Genomic DNA, 26,159 nt, shown 5'->3' with positions numbered 1-26,159 from the left:
GAAGATGCTTTATTTACACTCTTAACTCCAAGTGAGCTTGTTTTAATTTCTCTTAAAGGTAATCAGTTCATATTGTGGCATAATTGCTTTCAGTTTTAAAAATTAAACCCCTTTTAACTAACGGATTACTGAGAAAGGGGAGTAGTTTTTCTACTCCTTTCCTACCCTTAATTACAAATGTTGGGCCCAATTCTGCAGCCTTTCTACACGTGTAACTTCCATTTGAAGGTCACTGGACTATAAACCAAATGTACACAGTGGCTGCGGTGTTGAAAAGGTATTTATTTGCACTTGTTAACTTTAGCGGTACAGTTTGCTCGGCTCCAGTTTGCTCCACCACTTGTCATGATGCCATCTCTCAGCTGCTTCATGTATATCCTGAATTAACACTGCCCTCACTGTATATTCGCTCTCTGAAATTCATGTGTGTATAAATATATCTTAAACATTTGCTGCCATTAATATAAACTACACCCATGCCTTTTTTAGTGCAGGGAGCTAGGCATGCCACTCCCATGAATAATAATGGGGATTTGTACATCTGCTTCAGTGCCCCGTGCACTGTACTGAACACTCACCCTGCAATATGCAGAAAAAGCAACATTTTTTCACGGAAGAGAAGGATCTAAATAAAAAGAGGGTTTTTTTTTTTTTTTTTTTAAATGATTACCGGCAGGGCAAGCAAACAAAACAATTTGTGTTAAGGTTTTCTCCTCTTGCCTTCATCCTTTAGTATACAATGGATATTGCACATAGTCTAATTGTTTTCCTCTTTGGCAGTTTTCTTGTCTTTGTACCACTGAGAAAATAAAAGCAGGGAGCATTTGATGCCAACTGTATTTCCAGTCTCTGAGCTCACGCACCAGCTGAAAGTCCATGTCATGCTGTGCTCTGAGTGGATGTCTGTTAAATTTCACGTACTCTACTACTCATGGTTTTAAAGACAGTAGGACAGGGAACGAAAAGCCGTACTTACTTTGGGCTTGATCCTGAGGGGTGCTGGTAATGGACATCTCCAGTGATGACAGTAGGAGTTGCTGGTGCCCAGCACCACCTCTCTGGATTAGGTCAGTTATCAAGAGAGCAGGGGACCTTCCTAACCCTGGGGCAGTCTGCATGTGGTCTTTGTCATGGTTTGCAGCTCTTTGCTCGCAAAGAGGGAGCCTGTTGGAATTTGCTTCTTGCCCAGCTGCAATGTTCGCGTTGGGGAAAAAAAGTCTGTTTTTGTGTCTGTCTATGGCAAGGAGACGAGGATGTCAGAATAGTGTTACCTATGTCGCCACATCACAGACCCAAGCAGCGATCATTGAAGAACCACCTAATCCATCTTATGATCCACTTTCCTCCTCTGCAGCATATTCTCATTCACTCCCACCAGCCCGTTCAGAGAGTTAGTGTAGAGAGTGTCATTCCCAGGTGATTCAGCCACAGTGGCTGCCTGTGTCCTCTTTCACTTTCTTCTCCTGATGCATTTCACACATGAGCAGTTGGCTGGATCTGGATCTTCCTGCCTCTCTGATCAGGGCCTCTGTTGCAGCAGCAGCGATAACAGCAACAGCTGCAGGCTATGGTCATCAGTGACAGCACAGTAACTGGAGAGAGAAATGGAGAGTATTGGCTTCTGAAAAGATCTTACAGGAATAAAAACACACTGACTTTGCGGTGCCTTGAAGAGGCAAAGTTTCCTGGAAGCTCTGCTGTAAATGTTGGATTTATTTCTGGGCAGGTGGAGATAGTACTTTGTGGCAAAAAACCCAACAACATTGGCTTATCAATACATGAGCGAATAACCTTAAAGCTATAGAATAACATTTATAATTACATTATACAGCACATTTAATTCCAAAGGATCTCAAAATAGACTGATGCAGTAATTGCACATGAAAAATTCGCACTGCCATTACTGGAAGTTATATACTCATAAGGCCTGGGGTATCAGGCCAAATGGGAATCCCTCCACCCCTCTCAGTACAGCCTCCTCTGGAGTGAAATGCATCAGTTGTGTAGTGCTGTGTGGCTTTAAAGGGTGGAAAGTGAGGAACAGTATTTCTTTCAAATGAAATTACAGGGGGAATCTTAAGGTATGCAGGAAACAGTTACCAGAGCTGGGATTTGTCTGTGAAGTCAGTATTATCATCCCATCTCTTAAGAAAAGTGACTTTAATGACAACAGGTATTCAGAACTTAGGGTTTTTTATTCCTTCCAAACTAGGTAAACTAGTAGGCGCTTATATTTTTGCTAGTCATAGAATTTAAGGCTAGAAGGGACTCTCCGATCATCTCATCTGACCCCCTGTATTTCACAGGCCACCAACACCACCCAGCAACTATCTGTCCAAACTATATATAGTGTCAAACATAGGGTTCCTTTAAAAACAAAGAACTGAACTGCCAAGATCCTGTTAGGGATGATGGTCAAGATGGCGATGGGATTATTACCTTTCTCTGGATAACATAACACCCATTGTGTTTGTTCCTTTAAGTGTAATCCATTGACAGGCTGCCAGGTAACCAGACCCAGTGGGGAAACCAGTTGTGTCTATGAGAAGTTGATATACCTGCTTCCAAATTCCAGCTGAGGGAGGGATCCTTTTGTGGTGGACACACGCCCTTCCCCCATGGCATTCAAACTGGGAGCAAACTCCCCCCTCTCCCTTTCACTCAAGGGTGCCTGCCTTTCTTCTTCCTACTTTTCCACTGTTCTTTAAAAAAAAAAAACTCTCTCTATCTGACCAGACAGCTGTTTATTCCCCCTCCTCCAACACCAGTTACTCCATGACAGGTGACTCCATGAGCTAACCTCTTCCAGGGGGAGGCACTCTTTCTGTTCACACCAGGAAAAGAAATGTGTCCATACTACAGTGTGCCAGTTTCTAGGAAGCAGCAGTAATGAGGGGCAATCCCAGAGTTGAGTGTCTTGTCTGGTGGCAAGATACACTAATACCATTCTTCACAACCGCTCTCTTTCTACTCCTCAAAACATTTACACATGATGTGACTCTGGGATTTACTCACAGTGATAGCAAGAGTACTTCCCTCCAGATCAATGTTCAGGGGCGATGGTATGGAGAAAGCTTGCACTGCTGCTCCCCATGCTATTTGTTCTGTACATAAACAGGAATGAATTCTTCAGGGCCATCAGTCTGGTCCTATCCTGACTGCTAAAATTCACTTCAATCAGAATGGATTTGTGGGAGAAAATAAGCTAGAGAATCACATTCTTTAGAACAGCGGCAGAACACACCTGCTTTCATCAAAATCATCAGCACAGCCTTCCAGCCTACGAGATCTGAGAGGTTCATGCAACAACAAGCACATTGGATCCTAGCACCATTCCATGTACTTACCGATAAAGAAGAGGATAATACAAAATGACACTATCTCCACAGGTTCAGCCTTGGGCAGCTTCTGGAGCTTAAGCAGGAACTTCTCACCAATGGTCTGTATTTCGTTCAGAAAGCCTTCAGAAGACATCCTGACCAGCACTGTCCAAGTTGTGTTACATTGGAGAAAAGCCAAAGAAAGAAAGAGAGAGTGCGCATGAAGTTCTTTACTGTCAATATTACTAATGCTAGGGAAACAAACAGCCTTCTTTAAGGAGCTAATTTAGGATCACAAGTAAAACACGTTTATCCGGTCTCAGCCCTTGCTCCCAATAGCTAAGGAGGAGGGATGTTAAGTATCTGCATATCCTGACACTGCTTTATTCAAATCCGGAGCTAGCTGACACTCTGGCTTTGTATCAGATCAGTTTGTGGGTGTACTCTCCACCTGGGCTCTGCTTCACCGCTGTTAAAAAGCCAAATGACTTTGCACAGTTGGCCAAGGACAAAAATACAGTGTTCCCTCTCAGCCTGCTATATGTGGGATAACATTAAAGCTGGCTAATAACCCCCAAGTCCTTGGCCAGCCATCTTCCACAAAGGGGAAAATTAGTTGTTGCTTTTCTTCGTTTTTCATGTTCTCCCAGAAAGTAAGCTGAGAATGTGTCCCCCAAATCATGCATATGATGCTGCATTCTGTATACAAAATTGTCTTCCCCTGTGTAATGCAACATATGCTCCCTTTTAAGGTTTCTTGTAGCTCCAGCTGCAGCAAGCCACCTTGTGAGTGCTTCCATTATCATAGCACCCCTGTGTAATACTCCTATCATATTTCTGGTTTCCAGGGCTGGTGGTGTATGGTGATATTGTGAATTTTGACTGATCCTCGTCTATTTAGGAGACATGAATGCTTTAAGTTATACAGTTATACAGCTGACTGTGACTTTTGTACCTGGTAAGATAAATATAGATCTGTTTGACCACACATTTGTAGTAATGTAGTGACATATAATCTGGCTAGGGGATTTAGACTCCCACCCATTGGGTATATGGGCAGGAGGGGAGGAAGGGAGAACAAATGCCGCGGAGATCTATTTGACTTTAGAGCCTAGTGTAGATGATCCTTACTCCCATTCCTCTTGTAATTCCATCAACTATGAAAAGGCAATTTATTGTCAGGAGCTGAAAATACTGTTGATAAAGTTATATTTATATAAGGCAACATTTTCAAAGCTACCACTCCAATTGTATCCATAATATTTGCAAGCCTGCTCTTTTGTGTGATCAAAAACTTCTTGTGTCTACAAATGGATGATCTTGCAGTGTTACTGGAGAGTGAGGTAGGGTGCTGTTTTTAAGAGTTTGCCTACTCTGAGAAAGTAATTTGGATTACGGGAGGGTGTGAATTTAAAGCGGAATAACTATTCCTGATTAACTGTCTGCATGGATGCTCCTTATTCCAGAATGAGAGTGCCTTATTCTGAATTAGGATAATCCACTTTTCAAAGCAGGTTGGCTTGTCTACATAAACATTCAGTTCACGGCAGGCTGGGGTGTAAACTACACTGCACTAGCTTGCTGTGCTATAGGAGTCTGTACAGCCTCTGCTGATGTGCACTAACCGTTCCTTAATGCGCTTTGATCTACTCCCATGTCAAAACAGGGTATATCAAAGCACAGTAGGAAACAGTTAGTGTGCTTAGTAGGGTTCACACAGACACTTAGTGCACAACAGGTTAATGTGGGGTAGATTTACACCCTAGCTTGCGGCAAGCCAAATGTTTGTGTCAGCAACCTTAAGCTAAACAGGAACAACTCACTTTAGTCTGGAATAAGAGCATCAGAGCATCCATGCAGGAAGCTAATTGGGAATAGTTATTCCAGAATAGTTTTTCTAGATTAACTCCCCATGTAGACAAACCCTGAAAGGTGTCCAACTGCGTTAATGTTGTAGCGTGTATAGTATGAACAAAACTGAGTTTAAGTTTTCCCATCAGCAGTTATTCAACCCATTGTGCCTATTATTATCATAGGCTGCTTAGAAGCATACAGCTTGTTAGACACATGCAAAACCTTGTGCTTGGTGTGTGTTTGGACCCCCGACTGAGTTAAGGTTCTTATGCCATCGTTCAACTGAAATTTCCTGGCTTGTTTAAATTCTATTAGTTGACACTATTTTATGGGAGTCCTTCATGGTGCAGTTAATTTCTGCCTTTAGTGGTGACATAAAGCAAACAGAGATACAGAAAATGCTTCATAAATAAGACAATCAATTCACTGCTGCACTTTCTGCTTTGGTTTGCACAGTGGATGCTCTGGGTTCAGCCTTCAGTACATTTAGAACAATTACTTGGGAGAGATCTTGGCTCTTTCTTTGCATGCTGGGTTTAAATATTATACTGCCAAGCAAAACAGTATATTTTGAATGTGGATGCAATCCACAGGTTTGTTCTTTTAAAAACAAGGCTACAGAGTTTATGGGGAGGGAAGAGTCAGAATCAGATGGGTTCTTTGGGGCAGGGGGAAAAAGGCAAGGTGGCAAGAGAGGCCAGGTCCAGTAGGAAGAGTAGGTGCAGTGGAGCACAGTTGTAGCCTTATGACCTGAAATGATGTAGCCTGATCAATGTAATTAATAAATCTATAGATTACTAAGAGTTCCCAGGTTTCAGAGTAGCAGCCTTGTTAGTCTGTATTCGCAAAAAGAAAAGGGAGTACTTGTGGCACCTTAGAGACTAACAAATTTATTTGAGCATGAGCTTCCATGAGCTACAGCTCACTTCATCGGATGCATTCAGTGAAGTGAGCTGTAGGTCACGAAAGCTTATGCTCAAATAAATTTGTTAGTCTCTAAGGTGCCACAGGTACTCCTTTTCTTTTTAAGAGTTCCCAGTTATCACTTTGAGGGTTGACGGGTTCTTGTCCTAAGATCAGGCCCAGTGTTATTCAAATTATTATGTAGTTGGGAACCCTGATGTGCACAGTTGCAACACTCACACTATAGGAACTCTTCTATATTTACCAATAATTTTATTAACATTTAGCACAGTCACAAACACTCCAGCCCAGTAAGGTAGATAGAGATACTACAGAATGTACCTCTGAACATCCATATACTTACACCATCCCTTGCAGACCGACCTGAAATGTTAGTCATCATCTTCCTCATTACCTTGCCCCACATCACCAGTGGCCATCATTCTGGCATCTCCCACGGGCTACATCTTTCTCCTACTGCTCATAGGCTGGGATGCAAATTTTTTAATATGTTACGCTGACACCACTATGTCTGATTCTTATTCAGTTGGGGTTTCTCCCCTCTTCCTTATTTGTATTTCCTTACCTTGCTAATGTTTGGTGTCCTTCTCCTATAGGTTAGTGTATCAGTGATCTCAATTTGTTATCATATATGTCAATTCGTTGCCTTGGCACCCTTATGGTTCAGTATGCACGGTAGCTTATGTACCAGTTATCATGTACATCAATTCATCGCTAATGACATTCTTGTGTGGGATTTCCCCTTAAACACTCTTTTTCAGCTTACCAATCAATACTTGGGGTTTTCCATTGGGCCGTTTACCTGTGCCAGAGCTTATAGGCCTCAAGCCTGGTGATAACTGCGGAAGCTAATGTCTTATAGGATACAGGCCTGTAGGTTCCTTGCATTACTGCTGAATATAATAAAGGCAGAATGAAGGCAAAGCCGTGAATATAATAAAGGTAAGCTAACCCTATAGGCTACAATGGCCATTGCACAAACCAGGGTTAAATATTTCTCTCCAGGATTGATCTCCACGCCTAAAGCGAACTGTTCCTCTAGTGGCTTTTCTTCCACCTCACGCACTGTTACAGAATTCTATGTCTGTATGTCTCAGTTTGATTTCCAGTCCAACAAATGGAAAGCGTGAGGAGAGGCAAAACAGTCTGTGCTCTCTGATCGTTGCTTTAGAGGTAAAACACTTTGTGTTTCTGCCTGGAAGATCCCACAGCAAACAGTCTGTCAAAAATGTTTCTGTGCCCTGCTCTGGGCTGGGGAGTGAGTTGCTAGTATGATATGAGCTAGACCTCCAGAGTTTTGGTGTGAAGTGTAGGATTACTGCTGTAGCATGGGTGTAACACTGTATGGCTTAATGTAGGGTTCAGTCTGTATAGTTTGACCAGGATCCTGGCTTGACTTTCTTTCCTCAGCAATGGGTGTTCTGTTGGTCAGGCTATCTAACACCATTGTGGGTGAAGGAGTCTGATGTTTAAAAGTTGCAAGGAATGTTGCTTGTTTATCTTGGTTTGAACACTCTACAGGGAGAAAGTTTGAACTGCAGTCAGCGGTGCAGTATCTGGCTGCCAACAAGGGAGTAAATACCTTTCCACTCTACTAAGTGAGATGCCAGCTCCAGAAACTCACAGCGTTTCAGGATTTATAATCGCGGAACCAAACAACTTTGCAGAATTCCCTCTTCCACTTATTCTCCTCCCTGCCTCCATTCTCCCCCCCCCCCCCCAAAAAAAAACAACACAAACCAGAACTGTCTGTCAGTCTTCCATTCCACCAATTATATAAATTGTTTGCTCAGAACTAATCTTGGACTTGATCTTACTCCCACCGAAACCAGTGATAAAACTCCCATTGGCTTCAGGGGGGCCAGGATTTTTCCAGGATTAGCACATGGGAAGGACTGGGTTCTGTTCCTAGCTCTACCACTGATTCACTGTGTGACCTTGAACAAATCACCTAACTTCTCTGGGCCTCAACTTCCTTATTTATAAAACAAGGGCAATGATACTTAGCGACATCACAAAAGAGTTATAAAGATTAATTCATTTAGTACACTTGTTTTTCAAAGAAGCTGCAGAAGACCTACAGTAACAGATGAAAGGTGGTACTGAGGATCAGGGCAAATGATAATTATTAAAACAGACACTTCTCTGTGAAAGATACAGTTCCATTACTCTGTTCTTGTTTACAAAGGAAAGTAGCTGATGTTATTCTCACTCCGTTACTTTACAGCATTTCAGATGATAAGAAGAAACCAGTTTGGCCGCTGGTGATCTCTGTATGATACTGGAGATGCAGTCCCCATCTGGCTTGAAGTCCCCACTTTAACTGGCAGTTTACTTTCCAAGGATAGAATGTTGTTGGGGGTTAGAGAAGACCACTGGAAATTGGGTTCCTGGATTCTATAGCAAGCATAGCCACCAATGGACTGTTTAATCTTGGGCAAATCAACCTCTTCATGTCACAGTTCCTCCATCTCTGTGTATCTCTTTGCAGCTGACCTCCCTCAGTAGTACGTTCACTGGGAACAGGAACATGAGAGCAGGAGCCAGTGCTCTTCTGGGAACAGGGGCAAGACTTTGGAGCTCGTTACAGGAGAAAATCAGAATGTCCACATTTCCTGCCTTTGCAACACGGAGTAAAACGTCTTATTATGACTGGGCATTCACACAGCTGTACCTAAACATAGTAAAGAAGAAATGAAAAAAGGTGGACGAAAGGGGAGAGAGGAGGAAAAGAGAAACTTAAACAAAAATCAAAGCAAACACCACCCTGAACTGCTTCACAGCAGGCAGCTTGGAGCATTCCCTCTAGCCTGCCATGGCAGTCGGAAAGTTATGGTTCCAACCATCTTTTATTCTGACTGTTCATTTCTGAGAAATTCCTCTTTAAAGCAACAAAACCCTACATTGTAGCCAAGGGATTAAATCTTCAGATCTCCTATTCACACTGCAGGGAAGTGAACTGAGTAAATCAAATCTTTAGATCTCCATATTGTTTCAGAAGGGAGGTAGAACCTACCATGAGCTCAAGGCATTAGTCTTGCTTGGAAAGAGAACAAGCACAGTAATAATGCAGAAAGACGTCCATTTGGTTTGCAGCATGTGGCTCAGCTGCACGGGTCAGGTTATTTTAAACTAGCAAGGCACTGCCTGTGTTCAGGGCTCTCACAGGTTACTGATTAAGGTTGAGGTGATGCCTAGAAAGTACTACCTTATTTTTTTTAACGCAGATTCATCCTACAGTGCCAGTTGGGTAAAGCTGTGCAAATTGCCATAAATGCCCTGGATGCCAAATCTTTCCAACTTGCTTTAATAGACTACAGTCATATGGTACCTAAGTAAGTGGCCTGACTTTCAGCTGATGAGCACCTGCAGCTCTTATTGATTTGATTGGTAATTCTGGCTATTCGGCATTTCTGAGAATAAGAACATTTATTTAGGTGCCTAACATTAGGCACCTCAGGTTGACTGTTTTGGCTAGAGCCTTTTGGGACTGAGAACCAGCGGTCTGTGTCACATCTTTGATGTCCTTTGTAAGTTGGCTATAGCGCACTGCTGGACCTTGACCAAGCATGAAGGCTGCATAATGTGGTCGACTTTCCATAGGGCCCAGATTCTGGTATCTGGCTTAAACTGGTTCGGTCTCCATGAATGAATAATTTATTTGTGGAATGTATACAGTTTAAACACCCTTCCCTTTAACAAGATACACTCCTCTTCTGTGCTTTCATCCTCTGCATGGAGAAGTAGGTGTGTGGGAGGGTGGGAGGGCAGGTGAGGCTAAACTTATTGTTGAGGACTAAGCCATGGGTTAGTCATAATGCTGGTGCTGTTTCAGTAATGTATGTTTGCATAGCGAGGAAGAGAGAAAGAGAGATGATGATCTTGTGGTTAGGGCACAGGACTAGAAGTCAGGAAACATGGGTTCAGGCTAGTTCTGCCACTGATTCACTACGTGTAAGTCACGTAAGTACTATGTTCGTCAGTTTCCATATCTGTAAAATGGGACAATGTTTAACACAAATGCTTCTAAAGGGCTTTGAGCTCTTCGGATGGAAAGTGCTATGGAAGGTGTATCACTATTATTTTATTCCGCTGTTGTTGCAGTAATGAAACAAAATGAAATAACCTTTGAACTAGATATACTTCATAAGTGTGCAGTCGCTGTACCACTGTTTAGGATGAAAGTAAGCTTATTTACGCCCACTCCCTGTCATTGCCTAGCCACATGTTTACACAGCGCTAGCTGTTTTTATTTCTCTTGTCAAAATCCTTCTAACTAAATAGCTTCAATGTCCTCTTGCAAGCAAACCTTTCTAGGCTTTTGCTGTTGCTGCTTTCTGAACCCTGAGATGAAGTTTTGGGGAGTCTGTTGTTAGCACACGTAGTTCTAATGCAGCACTTCCTAGTCATGTTGATCTTTGATTCTGCCCGAAGACCGGCATCCTCTTCACCTCCGATCCCACAGTGGCAGCCATTTGAGACCTCACAACTCAACAAGAGGGGCCAGGGGTGCAGAATGGCGGGCTCCGGGGGACTACCTGATGCTCCCAAGCAAGGAGTTTGTCTGTTGTCACACACTTATCTCTGACTCCATTTTAATGTGTTCTTTAAGATGTTTTCTCAGACTTCTTGTCTGCAGCCATTAACGCAAACATTGTGTGCTATGATCTGTCCCCATCAAGTCACACAAGATAAGCAGGGTGAGTTTGGTCCAATACTGGAATGGTAAACGCCCCTGGAATGTGTAGGAGCTGTAGGCAGGTAGTGTTGGTTGCTTGGCAGGGAATCTGCCAAGTCCACGCCAGCATGGTGAAAAGAGGTGCTATACTGCTGAAGGGGCTGCCCTCCCAGTGAGGCTTAAAATGAAGGTTCTGACTGGTGATCGCTTTCTCAAGAGTAGGTGTTCAGCTGTGGTGTCGTGGATTAACTCTAAGTGTGGTAACTCCTTTGTACTCTACTGCTCTGGCTTCAAATGGATAAGATCTTCTCCACTTCCGTTCCTAAACTATCGTCATGTTGCCGTGCATTGTTAAATAGTAGCTGCATTTTGGCAGGAGATGAAATAATCCCTGTATATGATTTATATATTAGTTTAAATCTGCAACATGCTTTAAGATTAAAGGGATTATAGAAATAGGGGAAATCCACCCGCGATATTGCATTGTTACTGCAGCTTTTGCTGGCATGGATGTAGTTGACCAACCGCATGATCTTCACAACAGCCCACAAGCAAGTCTTGTGTCCATAACAGGAGAGGTCAGAACCAGTGAGGCCAATAGTTCATTCACTGGCAGGAAAAAATAGTTCCCAGCTCTAGAGAATTCAGACTTCGCCCACATGTGCACAAGCTGGTAAATTGTGGTTCAATTTCATGGGAGAAGAGCTTTGACCTTGTCAGCCAAGGTTGAAAAATCTGAAGCCCTCCCCTCCAGATTATAAAATAGAATTGATTGGGTACCCAAATAGTCAAGATAGCCTGCAGTCTAGTTTGTCCACTTAGTGGAGCCAGGTTTCCCAGCAGTAAAGATGCCCCAGTCCTGCCCAAACCACCTCATATTTAACTAATGTGAGACAGGATCATGGGAAGGCATTGAACTCCCTGAAATATCAATCAAGAGTCTGAAATTGATATTGAGACCGCTGAGTCGGGAACTTCTATAAAGCTCTTAAGAATCCTCTACCCTTCTCTAGCACATCCCATCTGAGAATCGTAAATGAATGAAGCGCCTTGAGAGAGGTCATTATTATTACTCCTGTCTTACAGATGGGAGAAACTGAGGCACAGGGATTGTGACTTGCCTGCTGAAAGGACAAGCTGTATTAAAAATAAATCTGCGAATAACAAGTGGGGTCTCTGATGTTCTGTAGTTACTGCTGCTTGGGTCTCGGCTCTGTAGTAGACTGAGGAGTAATTAGAACAGCTATTTTCAAGGACAGCTGACAGAATGAGATGTACCATGTTTGAGTGTGTGTCCAGGTCTATGAAAGCCCAGTAAATAGCCACTTCAGGAAACACAGGTTTTCTGCCAATCTCAGTGCCATATGCCTCATCACAATATTGGGAACACATTCTCTAGCTGCTTTCCATTACACCTGGGTCCTTATTTGCACAGCGCTGTCCAGAACTCAGAAATTGAATGAATCCAGCTTGGGTTTTGAAATGTGCCATTTACTCCTAACCAGAATGCCATGCTGGCTGTAGGGACCTGGAAAATCCAGGAAGTTGAAGCACCTACATCTGATCTCTTGAAAGAAGCAATTTAAATGATGGGTGAAGTGTGAAGCTTATGAAATTGATGGTGTGGGAGGAACGATTGTACTAGTTTGTGTCAAGTAAGGGCATAGGCAGGCGCTGCCCTTCCTTGGCACTCTTAGCACACCTCAGTTTTGACTAGCAGCTCCCCTGGCTATTCCAGTCCTGCGACTGTCCTGAGCAAACTCTCAGTTGTGGTGGGTTTGTGTTGCAGACTAAAATCAATTGTTTTATCACTTTTTTTTCCCCCCTCCCACTTGCTTAGATTTAAGCCTCTGCTTTCTAAGGTGAATGGCTAGTGTACTAACCCATTGTACACTTGGCCTCCAGCAAAGGCCTTTCTATAGATCTGTCATGTTTGATACAGGCTAAGAGGCCTCTGTGCTACGTGACAGCAGTAACGTAAACCATGCCTCTGCCTTCCTACTTCCAGACACACGTTTCGTATTGCTTATTTTTCCTCCTCTGCTGCTGGATAAGCCCCCAGTCATAACCCTTTAGGATTTTCACTGCAAGGAAAATTTGGCCTGTTTCTCTCTCTCTCCCACTTTTGTCCTTGTTTTTCTTTTGCTTTTTTTCTTCTTCTTTCTGTTTGGAAGCCATCTGAACTGTAATGTTTAAAAACAAATGTAAACCACAGACCCTTCAAGGAACCGCTAATGAGTCTCTGGAATTCAGACTAGTTGGGAGAGGAGGAGGGCCCAGTAATTACTGTGCTGTTACCCAAGTGGTTCTGCTGTATTCTTTGCGTGACAGGCGAGTGGTAAGATGCACCACCCTTTCCAAATAAGCAGGATCCAAAGGGAAATAGAAGGAGAGGCTGAAAGTACTTGATCCTTCACATTCCTATATCTGTGCAACATCTGGGGAGAACTGGCTTTCTGTCTCTCTTGCTGCCTGTTTGTAAACAGCTGAACTTTGAGCTCTCTCTGGAGAATGCACCAGTTGTTAGCTCAATGCAAAGGGTTACAAAATCTTCCAAACAGCATTGAGAAATAATTGGCTTCAGATGGGGAAAACAGAGGGGTTCATGGGGTTACATCTTTGGCAGTGACAAATGGTGAGTGAAGGAAAGGGGTGGGAGGGCACTTTGGTAGCTAGAAGCAAGGCTGGCTCGAGGTTATTCTTGTGCGTTTGGGACTCTTTCTCCTCTGTTTCATTTCCCTCCCTTGTTGATCAAAATGTGCTGAGACCCCACAGCCTCATGTTAAGTAAGACATGGGCTGAGAGACCTGGTGTTCTCTGCCAGAGCTGTGGGTTTCTGGTGCTGTTTTGGACAGCAGACCAGAATCTGCTCCTGCTACCATTGCAGATCTCCATTTGGAAGCTGTGTAAAAGCTTCCCCTTTATTTCCACTGGGCCCAGACGTTTATATTAATTTGCACAGTAAGCTGGTTTCTCTGAATGGGTTTTGTTTTCTGAGCATTCTGCTTGCTTCAGGGTTCAGGGGATAAAACTCGGCACCAGCTGAGAGCTCTTCTAGGTAGAATTCTCTGCTGTGGTTTGACATACACTAGCCAAAGTTGGTAGCTCCCACTGAGCAGGGAGTCACCAAAGCTGCTGGCTAAACTAAGTACTCACACATGAAAACACATGTGCAAAGAATGCCCTGTGGCAGATCCTGCTCATAGGAAGGGCCAAGTTCTGCACTGACGTGCACTCCCTGTAACTCCACTGAAGAAGTGAACACAGGATACAGCCCTTTAAATGCTCGCGAATCAGCTAAAAGTTACTCCCTTCTGCTTCAAACTGTTATTGACAATGTATGTGATAAAAGTGAGCAGTAGCTGCTTTCGGTACACTCTGTTGTAGCACAGCTTCCCTGACTCCTCAAAGCTTTTGGCTCTCACCATCCTCCCCCCAGTGTCCTTTGCAACCAAATTCAGGCTAGCAAACCCTGTTCAATGGCTGAGCACAATTTGCCATGCAAACAGCTACAAAAGCTTGAGCTACTGCTGACTAGCTGAACCCTCCTGCTATTGAGATGCTACGGTGGAATGAACCCAGGCACCAACCCAGCCTTACCCCAACAGTGCTGCAGGACTGTCCTCCTCCGCCTGTTGTTTTTCTGTCTTCTTAAACTTCACGTCTCTCTCCCCCCATCCTGCCCCTTTCTGGCTTGGGGTTCTTTCCTCGCTTGGCCCCTCTCCACTCTGCTGCTGACAGCCAGCTGCTGTCTCTGCCTGAGCTCTTTTTTTTTTTGTTGTTGGTCGTTCTGGAGATGTGAGGTTTCGTATTACATGTGTGCTGGGGAGGGAGGCGAGAAGTGAGCACAAGCAGAGCCTGGCAACTGGTACTAACTGTCTAGAGCGGAGCCCACGGTGCCAACACTTGTTGGAAACTTCCTGTGTATCTTCTTGCCAGCGAGGTCTCTTCTTTGTTCCGATTAATGACGGCTTTTGCTGGAGTAGTCTGGGTTGGGGTTATATTGATTTCCTTTCAATAGTTCGGTTGCATGTTAAAGCAATTAACTTTCTTTATGCTGTCCAGTTTCCTGCTGGCTCCCAATGGGGAATGGACTGTTCTCTTGTGTTCTTTGAAGAAGCTGGGAATAAAGGGGATGAAATGACAATGCCATTTCCTTTAGGAAAGAAGGATGATCTTGTGGTTAGGATGTGGTGCTCGGGGGCAGGAATCTTGTGTTATTTTCTTGGCTCTGCTATGTATCTGCTGTGTGACCTTGGCCAAGTCATTTAACTTCTTGATGCCTCAATTTACCCTTCTGTATACTGGGGGCAATAATACCTACCGGCCTCAAAGGAGTGTTGACGCTTATTTGCTACCAGTACATTGTTCGCTCTGCTTGTGTGTGGTACCCATAAGATCTCCCCTCCCCCATTTTTTTTCCCAGCAATTGGCAACTAGCTGTACAATTTGTCTTACTGGTTTTTATTCATTCATTCCTGAGTTGTCGTGATGGTTTGCTCCATTCAAGGGGACCTCGCCTCCCAAATGGTTGGGATCCCTAGTTCAGCAGACCTGGCATTCCTCCCTAGTGTATCTCACTGGAGATGCATTATCTTTTCAAAGGCAGGTAGTAGCTATGCTAAGATAAATGCACCTTTCCCTGGTATTTTATCTTCCCTCTCTAGTTTGAGATAAGGTGCTGAAACATTCTTCACTGGACAAGAACAGTGGCATAAAGAAAAGAGAGGCCAGGCACTGAACTCTGATGAATATCCTCGTTATCATCATGTCTGCAGTGATCGGGTTTCACTAACATTTCGCATCATGTTGCTGAAATTTCAGTGTTAGCTTTTCTTTCTGTCCCTTAACACAAAAAATTGGGGTTTCTCAGTGAAATGAAAGGTGACTACATTTAGAAAAAATTGTCATAGAGTCAACCTATGGAACTCTCTGCTGCAGGGAGAGAGAGAAATACTGTGGCTGAATTTTTAAAGAGCTGGATAATTTCAGAACACTTGTGACAATGCAGTCTGAGACAATGGGTATAACCAAGTCTCCTGCTTCAAGGCAAAAATGAACTGCGTGCGGAGCCAAGGAAGGCTATTCCGCCATGTAGATCATTGCACAACTAGCTATGTACTGCAGAACCTCGATTTTTTACAAACACCAATCTCGTGAACACTAGTTATACGAACCCTGCTTCGCAGCCGGGGGAATAAATCACATTACACAAGTGAGGTCTCTGAGGAACAAGTCGTCATTCCTTCACACTTTGATTCCTTCAGTGCACTGGAAATTTTTGTAGTGGCTTGAAGGAGAAGAAGAAAGTGGTACAGTGCATCATACTGCAACTTATGCACTGTACCTGCTGCAATTGAGATGTTTGGTTTAATGAACTCTTCAATTTTGTGAACCACTCAATTACCAGTTTGTTTGTAAAGTAGGGGTGTTGTTGTATTTTATTTGTTTTGCCTTCATCTGAAGCATTAAGGTTTTGGCTGTTAACAGGACACCAATGGCTTCAGAGCTCCTCCGTTCTTTGCCACAGCATTCCAGGGCAAAATCTTGTTTGTTGGTATTAGGGGGTTAAATGTACATGCCAACATCTTCCCCTCCCTCCTAACCCGGTCACTAAAGCTCTGTGAGGGAAGGGAGGGAGGGAGGCATGACCAGCCACTATTATATGCTTCACTCTTAACACCAAGAGGAGTGGTGTGTGTTTGACTAATAAGAGAATAATGCCTTCACTTCTTTCTCTCTTTGAGAAACAAAGAACTGACTCACAGAAGGCCTTTGACATTTCTGTAATGGTGCTGCAGTGGCAGGACCCGCAGCACCCTGCCGTTCTTTTGGAAGGGTAGGGGGAGAGACTCAAATGTGTCTCCCTTTTTTCCCTGGTTGTGAAAGAACTCTTTCTCTGAATTCAGGACCAGAATGAGTCAGTGCTGCTTTGCAGGGGGATAGAAAGCCATCTTTGTAGTAGCCCCTATTCAGCTTTCAGTGACCTGGGCTCATAGTACAATTAATTCACTGTCCCAATCCCCTTACCTGGGTAGTACTGTGTTCCTTCTGACTTCAGCACGCACGCTTGCACTGAGCTTGTTTGGAGCCTGCTGCTTTAGTTTCTTCACCAGCTCTTGGCTGTGTTTTCTGCTTGGTAAATCAAAACCCCTGGGCTGCAAGGGAGTTAATGAATAGGCAGTCATTATGGACTCTTAACAGAGTCTGTTTGAAATGCCTGGAGCCAACAGATACTCTGCTGGATTCCTTGCCATCTTCTGGCCAGGAATCCAGACTTAACCCCCGGCCCCCACGCCCTTTCCATGCACCTGTTTGTAGATGTCACCATTCAGACCTGCCTTAAAAAGGTAGTTTCTAATGGAGGAAATACTACTTTTCCCTCTATGACCATTTTGCTGCTGAAGCTGCCAAGCCAGCTGGAGTGCTTTTGGTAGAGAAGACAAAATGGCCCCGCTCAACCCTCTAATAATAGAAGAGTTGTCTTCTAAATTTGTGTTTTAGTTGCAGAGCCTGTTAGAGGCCAAGCTCAAGTCTGCTGTGCGACGCAGATGCCCTGTGAAGTAAGTTCACTGAAGTTGCATCTTTGTAACTGACAGAAGAACTTGGCCCAGTGTTGTCAACTGTTTGAGGGGGTTATAACTTTAAGATGAGACTTGGCATCAAGGGCTAGATATTCAAAAGCAAGCCATGCATCTGAAATATATATATATATGAAATATGTGCTGTGTAAATACATTCATAGTAATTATATTGTATGTGTCCAAAATGTGCTAGACACAATAAATCAGATACTATATACAAATTAATAATAAGCAGTTAGCCATTAATCCATTTCCATGGTCCGGCTGTAGTAGATAGAAGTGGTGCATGTGTGAGAAGGGAGAAAAGAACTAAAGTACTTCAATTGTATGCTCGCTGGGGCAGGGAGCGTCCTTTTTGTTCTGTGTTTGTACAGCACCTAGCACATGGTGGTCCTGGTTTGTGACTCAAGCTCATAAGCAGGATGGTAATACAAAAAACACACAAGAATAGTAGGGGGGATTTTGAGCAAAATCCCTGCAACTGTTGTTGATGTATGGGAAAGTGAGGCACTTGAGAAAATGTTCCCTGTTCTAAAAAAATCCCAATCACACCTTTTTAGACTTGGCAAAAGCAGGTCTATGAGAAAAGTAGCAAAAATGTAGTCCTCACTGAGGGCTGGTGTCTGCTTGATTTAACAAAATTATGGCTATTTGAAAATTGTGCCTCGAGAAAATGTCAGTCTGTACTTCACTGCTGCCCGTGTGTGCCCAGCTAGCTAAGGGCCGGTCTGCACTGCAGCTGGGAGCAAGCTTTCTAGCACAAGAGACAGACAGACGCTAGCTCTTCTCAAGCTAGAGCACTAAAAATAGCCATGTAGCCAGGGGTAGCATGGGCAGCGACATAGGCTAGCTACTTGAGTACGTACCTAGGGGATCCAGGTGGGTTTGTACTTGGGTGTCTAGCCTGAGTCACTGCCCATGCTACCCCCAGCTACCCTACTAATTTTAGTATGCTAGCTCAAGCTGAGCTAGTGTGTGTCTGTGCTCGGACTGGGAAGCAGTCTCTCAGCTGTAGTGTAGATGTTTCCTAAGTGAGCACTGTTTGCTTTTAAGGAACTTCAAACCCTGTTGTTGACACTTGAAAGCCCTGCAAATAGATCTTGAATAGGTTTGGAGTAAAGAGCTTATGGGGGAGGGCATGAAAGCTCTGGAAGTCAGATTTCCTCAGGCCTCCTATGACCAACAAATAAATTAAATGCAGGATCACAAAAATTAAGCTTCCAACATCTATGTTGTGCCCATGTTCTCATGTTCCATTCCTGTTTTTCTTATTAAAAATGTGTAGCTTAATATGTTACTCCTTTGTGATAAAATTAGGGCTGTCCAACGATTAAATAAATTGTGCGATTAATCACACTGTTAAACAATAGTGGAATACCATTTATTTAAATATTTTTGGATGTTTTCTACATTTTCAAATATATTGATTTCAGTTATAACACAGAATACAAAATGTACAGTGCTCACTATATATTTTTTATTACAAATACTTGCACTGTAAAAACAAAAGAAATAGTATTTTTCAATTAACTAGTACTGTAATGCAGTCTCTTTATCATGAAAGTTGAACTTACAAATGCAGAATTATGTACAAAAAAAACTGCATTCAAAAATAAAACAATGTAAAACTTTAGAGCCTACAAGTCCACTCAGTCCTATTTCTTGTTCAGCCAATCACTCAAACAAGTTTGTTTACATTTGCAGGAGATAATGCTGCCTGCTTCTTGTTCACAATGTCACCTGAAAGCGAGAACAGGTGTTCTCATGGTACTGTTTTAGCTGGTGTTGCAAGATATTTACATGCCAGATGCACTAAAGATTCATATCTCCCTTCATGCTTCAACCACCATTCCAGAGGACATGCGTCCATGCTGATGACGGGTTTGCCTGATAACAATCCAGAGCAGTGCAGACTGACGCATGTTCATTTTCATCATCTGAGTCAGATGCTACTAACAAAAGGTTGATTTTCTTTTTTGGTGGTTCGGATTCTGTAGTTTCCGCATCAGAGTGTTGCTCTTTTAAGACTTCTGAAAGCATGCTCCACACCCTTCCCTCTCAGATTTTGGAAGGCACTTCAGATTCTTTAAACCTTGGGTCAAATGCTGTAGCTATCTTTAGAAATCTCACATTGGTACCTTCTTTGTGTTTTGTCAAATCTGCAGCAAAAGTGTTCTTAATATGAACAACATGTGCTGAGTCATCATCTAAGACAACTATAACATGAAATATATGGCAGAATGCAGGTAAAATAGAGCCGGAGACATACAATTCTCCCCCAAGGAACTCAGTCACAAATTTAATTTAACGCATTTTTTTTAATGAGTGTCATCAGCATGGAAGCATGTCCTCTGGAATGGTGGCCGAAGCATGAAGGGGCCTACGAATGTTTAGCATATGTGGCACGTAAATACCTTGCAATGCCAGCTACAAAAGTCCCATGCGAACACCTGCTCTCGCTTTCTGGTGACATTGTAAATATGAAGTGGGCAGCATTATTTCTCGTAAATGTAAACAAACTTGTCTTAGCGATTGGACTGAGTCGACTTGTAGGCTCTAAAGTTTTGATTGTTTTGTTTTTGAGTGCGGATATGTAACAAAAATAATATACATTTGTAAGTTTCACTTTCACGGTAAAGAGATTACACTACAGCACTTGTATGCGGTGAATTGAAAAATACTGTTTCTTTTGTTTATCATTTTTACAGTGCAAATATTTATAATAAAAATCATAAAAAGGGGGCAGTGTACACTTTGTATTCTGTGTTGTAATTGAAATCAATATATTTGAAAATGTAGAAAAACATCCAAAAATATTTAATAATTTCAATTGGTATTCTATTGTTTAACAATGCAATTGTTGATGTAATCGCAAACTGCGATTAATCATGATTCATATTTTTTAATCGTGATTCATTTTTTTGAGTTAATTGCATGAGTTAACTGCGATTAATCTACAGCCCTAATTTCAAATACTGTGGGTGTAGATTCATCACTCCTACTACGGTTTGTCTACTCTAAACTGTATCATGATATATATATTTAATGTGATCCTGTGTACTATCTGGGAGCAATTTGAGGGCAAACGCAAAGCATGGGCTTACAAGGGATATAGAGTTTCCCTTAAGAACATACTTTGCATTCTCATACACACGTGTAGAGCTTGCTTGCTTTGTAGTAGGTGATTTTTTTTAAGTGGGTATTTTTAAATCAAGCCTGTTCTATGTAAGAGTTACATCACTATTTATTCAGGGCTCCAAGTAGTAGACACTACAGATATGTTTAAGACAAGACACTTGCTAAGAGCTTACAGTCTAAAAGACAAGGGGATACAATATGCTTGGAAAATGGAACTAGTTGATGTTGGATATAGATCTTGTTTCACTTGTTAATTTTTTCTTTAAATAATCCCCTTTTCCCCACCTTTCCCATCAGCCCTGGCACACTTGTTCAGTTATTGCAATGCTAGGTTTCAAAAACAGCCTCATTCCCTGTCATCTACCTGAAAAGAGGACTGCCTGGTTCTGCCCTCTCTAGCCAAATCAGATGATGCTTTCACCAGTTCAAGCATGGGGTGCTTTTGGAAGTGGGGGTTTCTCTTGCCCCTGTAGTTACTGAGCACATATGTGTATACTGTAATATAGACACATCTTGAGGAGCTAAACTATCTGCCCTGGAATATCTGGCCACCACTGTTCCCTCTAAGCTGTGTACGTGCGCACGCAGATCCTAAACCGCGCGTGCACGGCGAAACACCGCGTGCACAGAAGCACAACAATTTGCACAGAAGAAATTTTTTACGCACACGGCCTGTCAAACATTAGAGGGAACATTGCTGGCCACCCTCACATGCCTGGTTGCTAGTTCAGTATAACTGGTTGGGCAATATTGTCGAGCAGATGGCCTGGTTTTCATTGCTCACTAACATGCCTGTGGAATCCTTGTGGAGATTTGGCCATCTCTTTTGTCCCCCAGGAGGGGTATGTCTGCTCTCTACCTGGGACTGTGCCTCCCAGCCTAGGTAGACAGACTTGCACTTGCTCGGCTCAAGCTAGTACACTCAAAATAGTGGTGTGGACCTTGTGGCAACTCGGGCTTGACCCCCCAGGGTCTGAACTCAGGTGGCTAGCCCTAGTCTTTGCCAGAGCTGCAACATCTAGACTGCCACTAGCTCAAGCTCCACTAATGCAAGTGTCTACCTGTGCTGAGAGGCTCCAGCTGGGTAAAAGAACGAGCCTATCATCCTTTGAATTACCACTGTGATCTCTGTAACGTAAAATAAATGAGAAGCTCACCAATGTGTGATCTGTGGACCTATCCCAAACAGTGAGGGTCTGTGCAGCAAAACTGATCGAAATACATGTTTATCTCAGAACCCCAAACTGATCAAATGGCTCTAAAATGGAACATGTTTATCCGAGAGACCAGAACTAGTACAAGTGTAGGGGACCTCTCTGTGAGACTGACTCAAGGCTGTATCTTGTGGCTCAGCTTTGTCAAAAGTCCATAGTAAAACTTGTGGGTTTTCAGTCAGACTTACCTTAAACTTGGTAGTAAGGTGTTGACGAATCCACGGCCACAACGTCTCTGGCTCTTCCATTGTTTCAGCAGCCTTTGCGATCTCCCTGGTCCAAATTCAGAACAGAGTAGTCTTTGGAGTATGAATAAACGAATAGGCCTATTTTCCCCTTCCACTGAGCGCTCCATACACATAGGGTAAGTGGAGCTGAATTTCTGCTTGTGCAGCGTGTTGGGGTGTGTGGTAACAGTGTGTGTAACCTGGGGGTTTGGGGTGGCTGTCTGTTTGCAGTGGCACTGCCTTTAACGAGTGAGTATTCAAAAGCGCCCGGTGTTGGCCTGACCGTGCTCTTATGGAGGTCAGTGTAAAACTCCCCTTGACTTCAGTGGGGGAGTTAGGTCAACGCTGAGAGCTCCTGAAAAGCCCTCCTGAAAAGCCCAAAACAGATGAGTTTGGGACAGCCCCATGTTGCCCTTGCTATGGTGATCCTCTTCTCCCCTCCCCTCCCCACCCCACCCCATGTTGCAGATTTGATCTGCAGTATTAGGTATCTTCCGAGACTGCTTTCACCCCTTCCCTGCCCCCCATACTTTACCTCCCCCTTGCAGTAATTGTTCTCCCATCAGCATGTCATTGTTACCTTCTTTCTCTCATCTCCTAGATGTCGCCATGCTGCCATAGCAAAGTACTTTGGAGATGTCACCCCCCCTTGTAACAAGTGCTGTGATTACTGCAAGAACTCAGGAGCAGTGAAAAAGCAGCTGGATTCCCTGGAGCTTATCAGCAACAGCTGGAGCAGAACCTGCATTAGACCCACAGGTTCCTCTCGGGACACCTATGACCCAGAGCTATATGAAGGAGGGAGGAGAGGCTCTGGAGGCTTTAGCAGGTTCGGATTTGATTGCTGAGCCTCCCAGAGACTGCGGCGTGTTCTGCTGGGGAGGGTGGAGCTCCTCCTCTTTGGACTGCCCTGCTGCCAGCCTTGCTGCTCCTAATTTCAGCAGATATTTCTGTGTAGTATTTTCCTCTCACTTATGGCCTCAAGGCCAGGAACTTTTTTCCATACGCTGTGGCTGGCTCAATCAGATTCATATCCCTGGGAGCCAGAAGCTGTCCTCAGATCATCTAGACCAGGGGTAGGCAACCTATGGCACACGTGCCAAAGGCGCCACGCGAGCTGATTTTCAGTGGCGCTCACACTGCCCGGGTCCTGGCCACTGGTCCAGGGCCTCTGCATTTTAATTTTATTTTAAATAAAGTTTCTTAAACATTTTAAAAGCCTTATTTACTTTACATACAACAATAGTTTAGTTATATAGTCTAGACGTATAGAAAGAGACCTTCTAAAAGCATTAACATGTATTACTGGCATGCGAACCCTTAAATTAGCGTGAATAAATGAAGACTCGGCCCACCCCTTCTGAAAGGTTGCCGAAGCCTGATCTAGAACAATTGATGATCCCACAGAATGTAGCTGGTTCAAGGACCTGACCTAAATTTTGCATCTGAGCTGGGAGACGGAGGAACTAGACTTTAGAGAGACTGTAATCAAGTGGCTAGCTCCAGACTTCTCCTGGATTCTAGTCCTAGCACTGACTCACTAACCTAGGGCAAGTTGCTTAACCTCTGTGTCTCCGTTTCCCCTTATCTGTAAAACGGAGATGGGTGTTGGGAAGTGTGATTAAATTTATATAGTGCTTAGCACACTTGGATGATGGTGCTATACACATGTGGGATGGTGGTGGTTGTGGTATTAATAATAAATTATAATAATAATAATATTTATTTATTAATTTTTCCCCAATCTGTAACTCCTATTTTGCATGGGGATTTTGTGTTTGAAAGCAAAAGGCTGTTAGCATTGCTGGGCTACAGCCATCATGTGGTCAGACACGGTGCAAGCTTCTCTGCACACTTCTACCTATACAGCTCTGTCATGATCTGCAGCACTGACTGCCGTTCTAGCCTTCTGCTTCTACAGGTTGACACAGATTGGTAGCTTCATTCATCAGATGACACTGGCAGTGGGATGAGGCCAAATTACTAGTGACCCTGAGCTGTACGGTAACTCCTCGCTTAATGTTGTAGTTAAGTTCCTGAAAAATGCTACTTTAAGCAAAACAATGTTACGCTAATCCAATTTCCCCATAAGAATTAATGTAAATTGGGGTGGGGTAGGTTCCAGGGAAAATTTTTTTGCCAGACAAAAGACTATATTTTTATTTTTATATCTATCTATATATATACAGAGAGAGAGAGACACACACACATGCAGTATAAGTTTTAAACAAATACACAGCAACGATGATTGTGAAGCTTGGTTGAGGTGGTGAAGTCACAGAGTGGGATATTTCCCAGGGAATGCCTTACTGCTAAATAATGAACTAGCACTCGGCTGAGCCCTCAAGGGTTAACACATTGTTGTTAATGTAGCGTCACACCCTACAAGGCAGCATGAATGGAGGAAGGGGTGACAGCATGGCAGAGAGAGACAGAGACACACCCTGTGTGTGAGAGATGCGCGCATTGCCCCTTTAAGTATGCTGACCCCATTCTAAGTACATTGCCTTTTTAAGTAGATCAGCAAGTTGAGACAGCAGCTGCTGATAGCAAGCTCCCTCCATCCTGAGCCCTGTCATGTCCCCCTGTGCTCTGTGGAGATGAGGTACAGGAGTGGGGGGAGGGGGACACCCTGACATTAGCACACCTCTGCCCCCTTCTCCCCCCATCCCCCCCCGCAGAGCAAGCAGGAGGCTCCCGGGAGCAGCTCCAGGGCAGAGGGCAGGAGCAGCACACGGCAGTGGGGGTGGGACAGCTGGACTACCCGGCAAATGGTAGCCTGCTGGGCGGCTGCTGCACAGGGAACTTAGGGGAGCGGGGAGCTGGTAGGGGGGCTGCCGGTCCACCCTGGTTCCAAGCCCCCCCCAGCTCACTCCAACAGGCTGCTCTTCCTGCAAGCAGTGGATAAAGCAGGTGGCTGCCAAACAACATTATAAGGGAGCAACTTTAAACGAGCATGTTCTCTAATTGATCAGCAAGGTAACAATGAAACGACGTTAAGTGAGGAGTTACTGTATTGGAACCCAGGACTCCAAAGACAAAGGCTATTGCTTTAACATAAAAAGAACAGGCGGACTTGTGGCACCTTAGAGACTAACAAATTTATCTGAGCATAAGCTTTTGTGAGCTACAGCTCACTTCAACAACTAAATTTGTTAGTCTCTACGGTGCCAGAAGTACTCCTTTTCTTTTTGCGAATACAGACTAACACGGCTGCTACTCTGAAACCTGCTTTAACATAGGGCACTGCTTGCTACCTACTTCACTGATTTTGTGCTGCTTGGCTGTACCTTCTGTTCAAAGCTGTAGTGGTCACTGAGGACCCAGCTGTGCCAACCTTACTCACTCTGTTGATTTTAGTGGACTCTTAGTTGAGGAAGTACTGCTCAACTTGATTAAGGGTGGCAGAACTGAGCTCTAAGGTGTGTTCCTAAAAGTCAATTAGAAAACACCTTCCTGATGTGATTCAGGTTTTCTAAGGCCTTTAGACCAGCTATTGCTCCCTCTGCAAGAATTTGTATTCCTCTCCTAACTCTCCTGCCTTCTAATCCAGGTATGACGAAGAAAACCGTGGGAGTGGGGATGAAGCCAGTGAGGAAAATCGGAAACGGGAGTGGTACAACTTCTACAAAAAGCAGATGAATCTGCGTAAAGTGAGTTGACATCCCTTCTCTAAGAGATCCGAGGGCTTCTGGCCTCTGTGCAGTGTACCTGCCTCTACTGCAGACATAGCAGCTTCCTGTGACTAGCAGCAGGACGATCAATGGTGTAATGATCACCCAGAAAGGCTTTATCGAATGGACATGTTGGCAAATGAGAACCAGAAGTCTGTAAATCTGAGAGCTAGCATAGGCCTCTCTAGTTTTACTAAATTCAGATATACAGGCCTTGTCTCCAAACTCTGGACCAGATTCTCTCATGCCAGTTTTTCTGTGGAATGGGGTGCTCTGAGGAGGAAGACTCTCCACAGTTTCCTGAACTAATTTGTCCTGAAGCCATTCTGTCTGGGGGGTGTTTTCCACCTCCCACCTCAGTCCCTCTGATCTTCCTTGGAGCTCCACCAAAAGTCAGAGCCATCTGCTCAGATTCAGGAGCCACCTGACTATTCCTCCTGCTTCCTGGAAATGTTTCCATTAACATTCCACAGTGCAAAGTGACCTCTGCAGAAAACTTAGCGCAATCTGAGTCCTCTAAGGATTCCTCCAGAGGCTGGGGGTGCA

The 26,159-nt window shown here is 43.8% G+C and overlaps 2 protein-coding genes across 9 annotated transcripts in view; one reads left to right on the top strand and one right to left on the bottom strand.

Moving 5' to 3' along the window:
* Window positions 1–26,159, top strand: part of RECQL5 (RecQ like helicase 5) — a 59,322-nt gene that overhangs the window by 22,156 nt on the left and 11,007 nt on the right. For all 4 annotated transcript variants that reach the window (XM_084646558.1, XM_084646557.1, XM_084646556.1 and 1 more), the window contains 2 exons: window positions 22,541–22,768; window positions 25,493–25,592. In XM_084646558.1, the coding sequence (XP_084502684.1) occupies window positions 22,541–22,768; window positions 25,493–25,592 (328 nt within the window). The remainder of the gene's footprint in view (window positions 1–22,540; window positions 22,769–25,492; window positions 25,593–26,159) is intronic.
* Window positions 263–26,159, bottom strand: part of SMIM5 (small integral membrane protein 5) — a 38,741-nt gene continuing 12,844 nt past the window's right edge. The window contains exons 3-6 of one of the 5 annotated variants that reach the window (XM_084646566.1): window positions 21,901–21,985; window positions 16,807–16,934; window positions 3,348–3,485; window positions 263–1,592 (exon numbers count right to left, since the gene is read on the bottom strand). In XM_084646566.1, the coding sequence (XP_084502692.1) occupies window positions 1,474–1,592; window positions 3,348–3,474 (246 nt within the window). In that variant the 5' untranslated portion in view covers window positions 3,475–3,485; window positions 16,807–16,934; window positions 21,901–21,985 and the 3' untranslated portion in view covers window positions 263–1,473. Of the gene's footprint in view, window positions 1,593–3,347; window positions 3,486–8,179; window positions 8,318–8,375; window positions 8,773–14,376; window positions 14,897–16,806; window positions 16,935–21,900; window positions 21,986–26,159 lie in introns of those variants that run through there. The other 4 variants (XR_014713943.1, XM_084646565.1, XM_084646567.1 and 1 more) reach the window with 4 other exon arrangements.

The sequence above is a fragment of the Lepidochelys olivacea genome, assembly GCF_965140295.1.
Source record: "Lepidochelys olivacea isolate rLepOli2 genome assembly, chromosome: 14".
Lineage (NCBI taxonomy): Eukaryota > Metazoa > Chordata > Testudines > Cheloniidae > Lepidochelys > Lepidochelys olivacea.
This window is presented reverse-complemented; position numbering and strand designations above follow the sequence as displayed.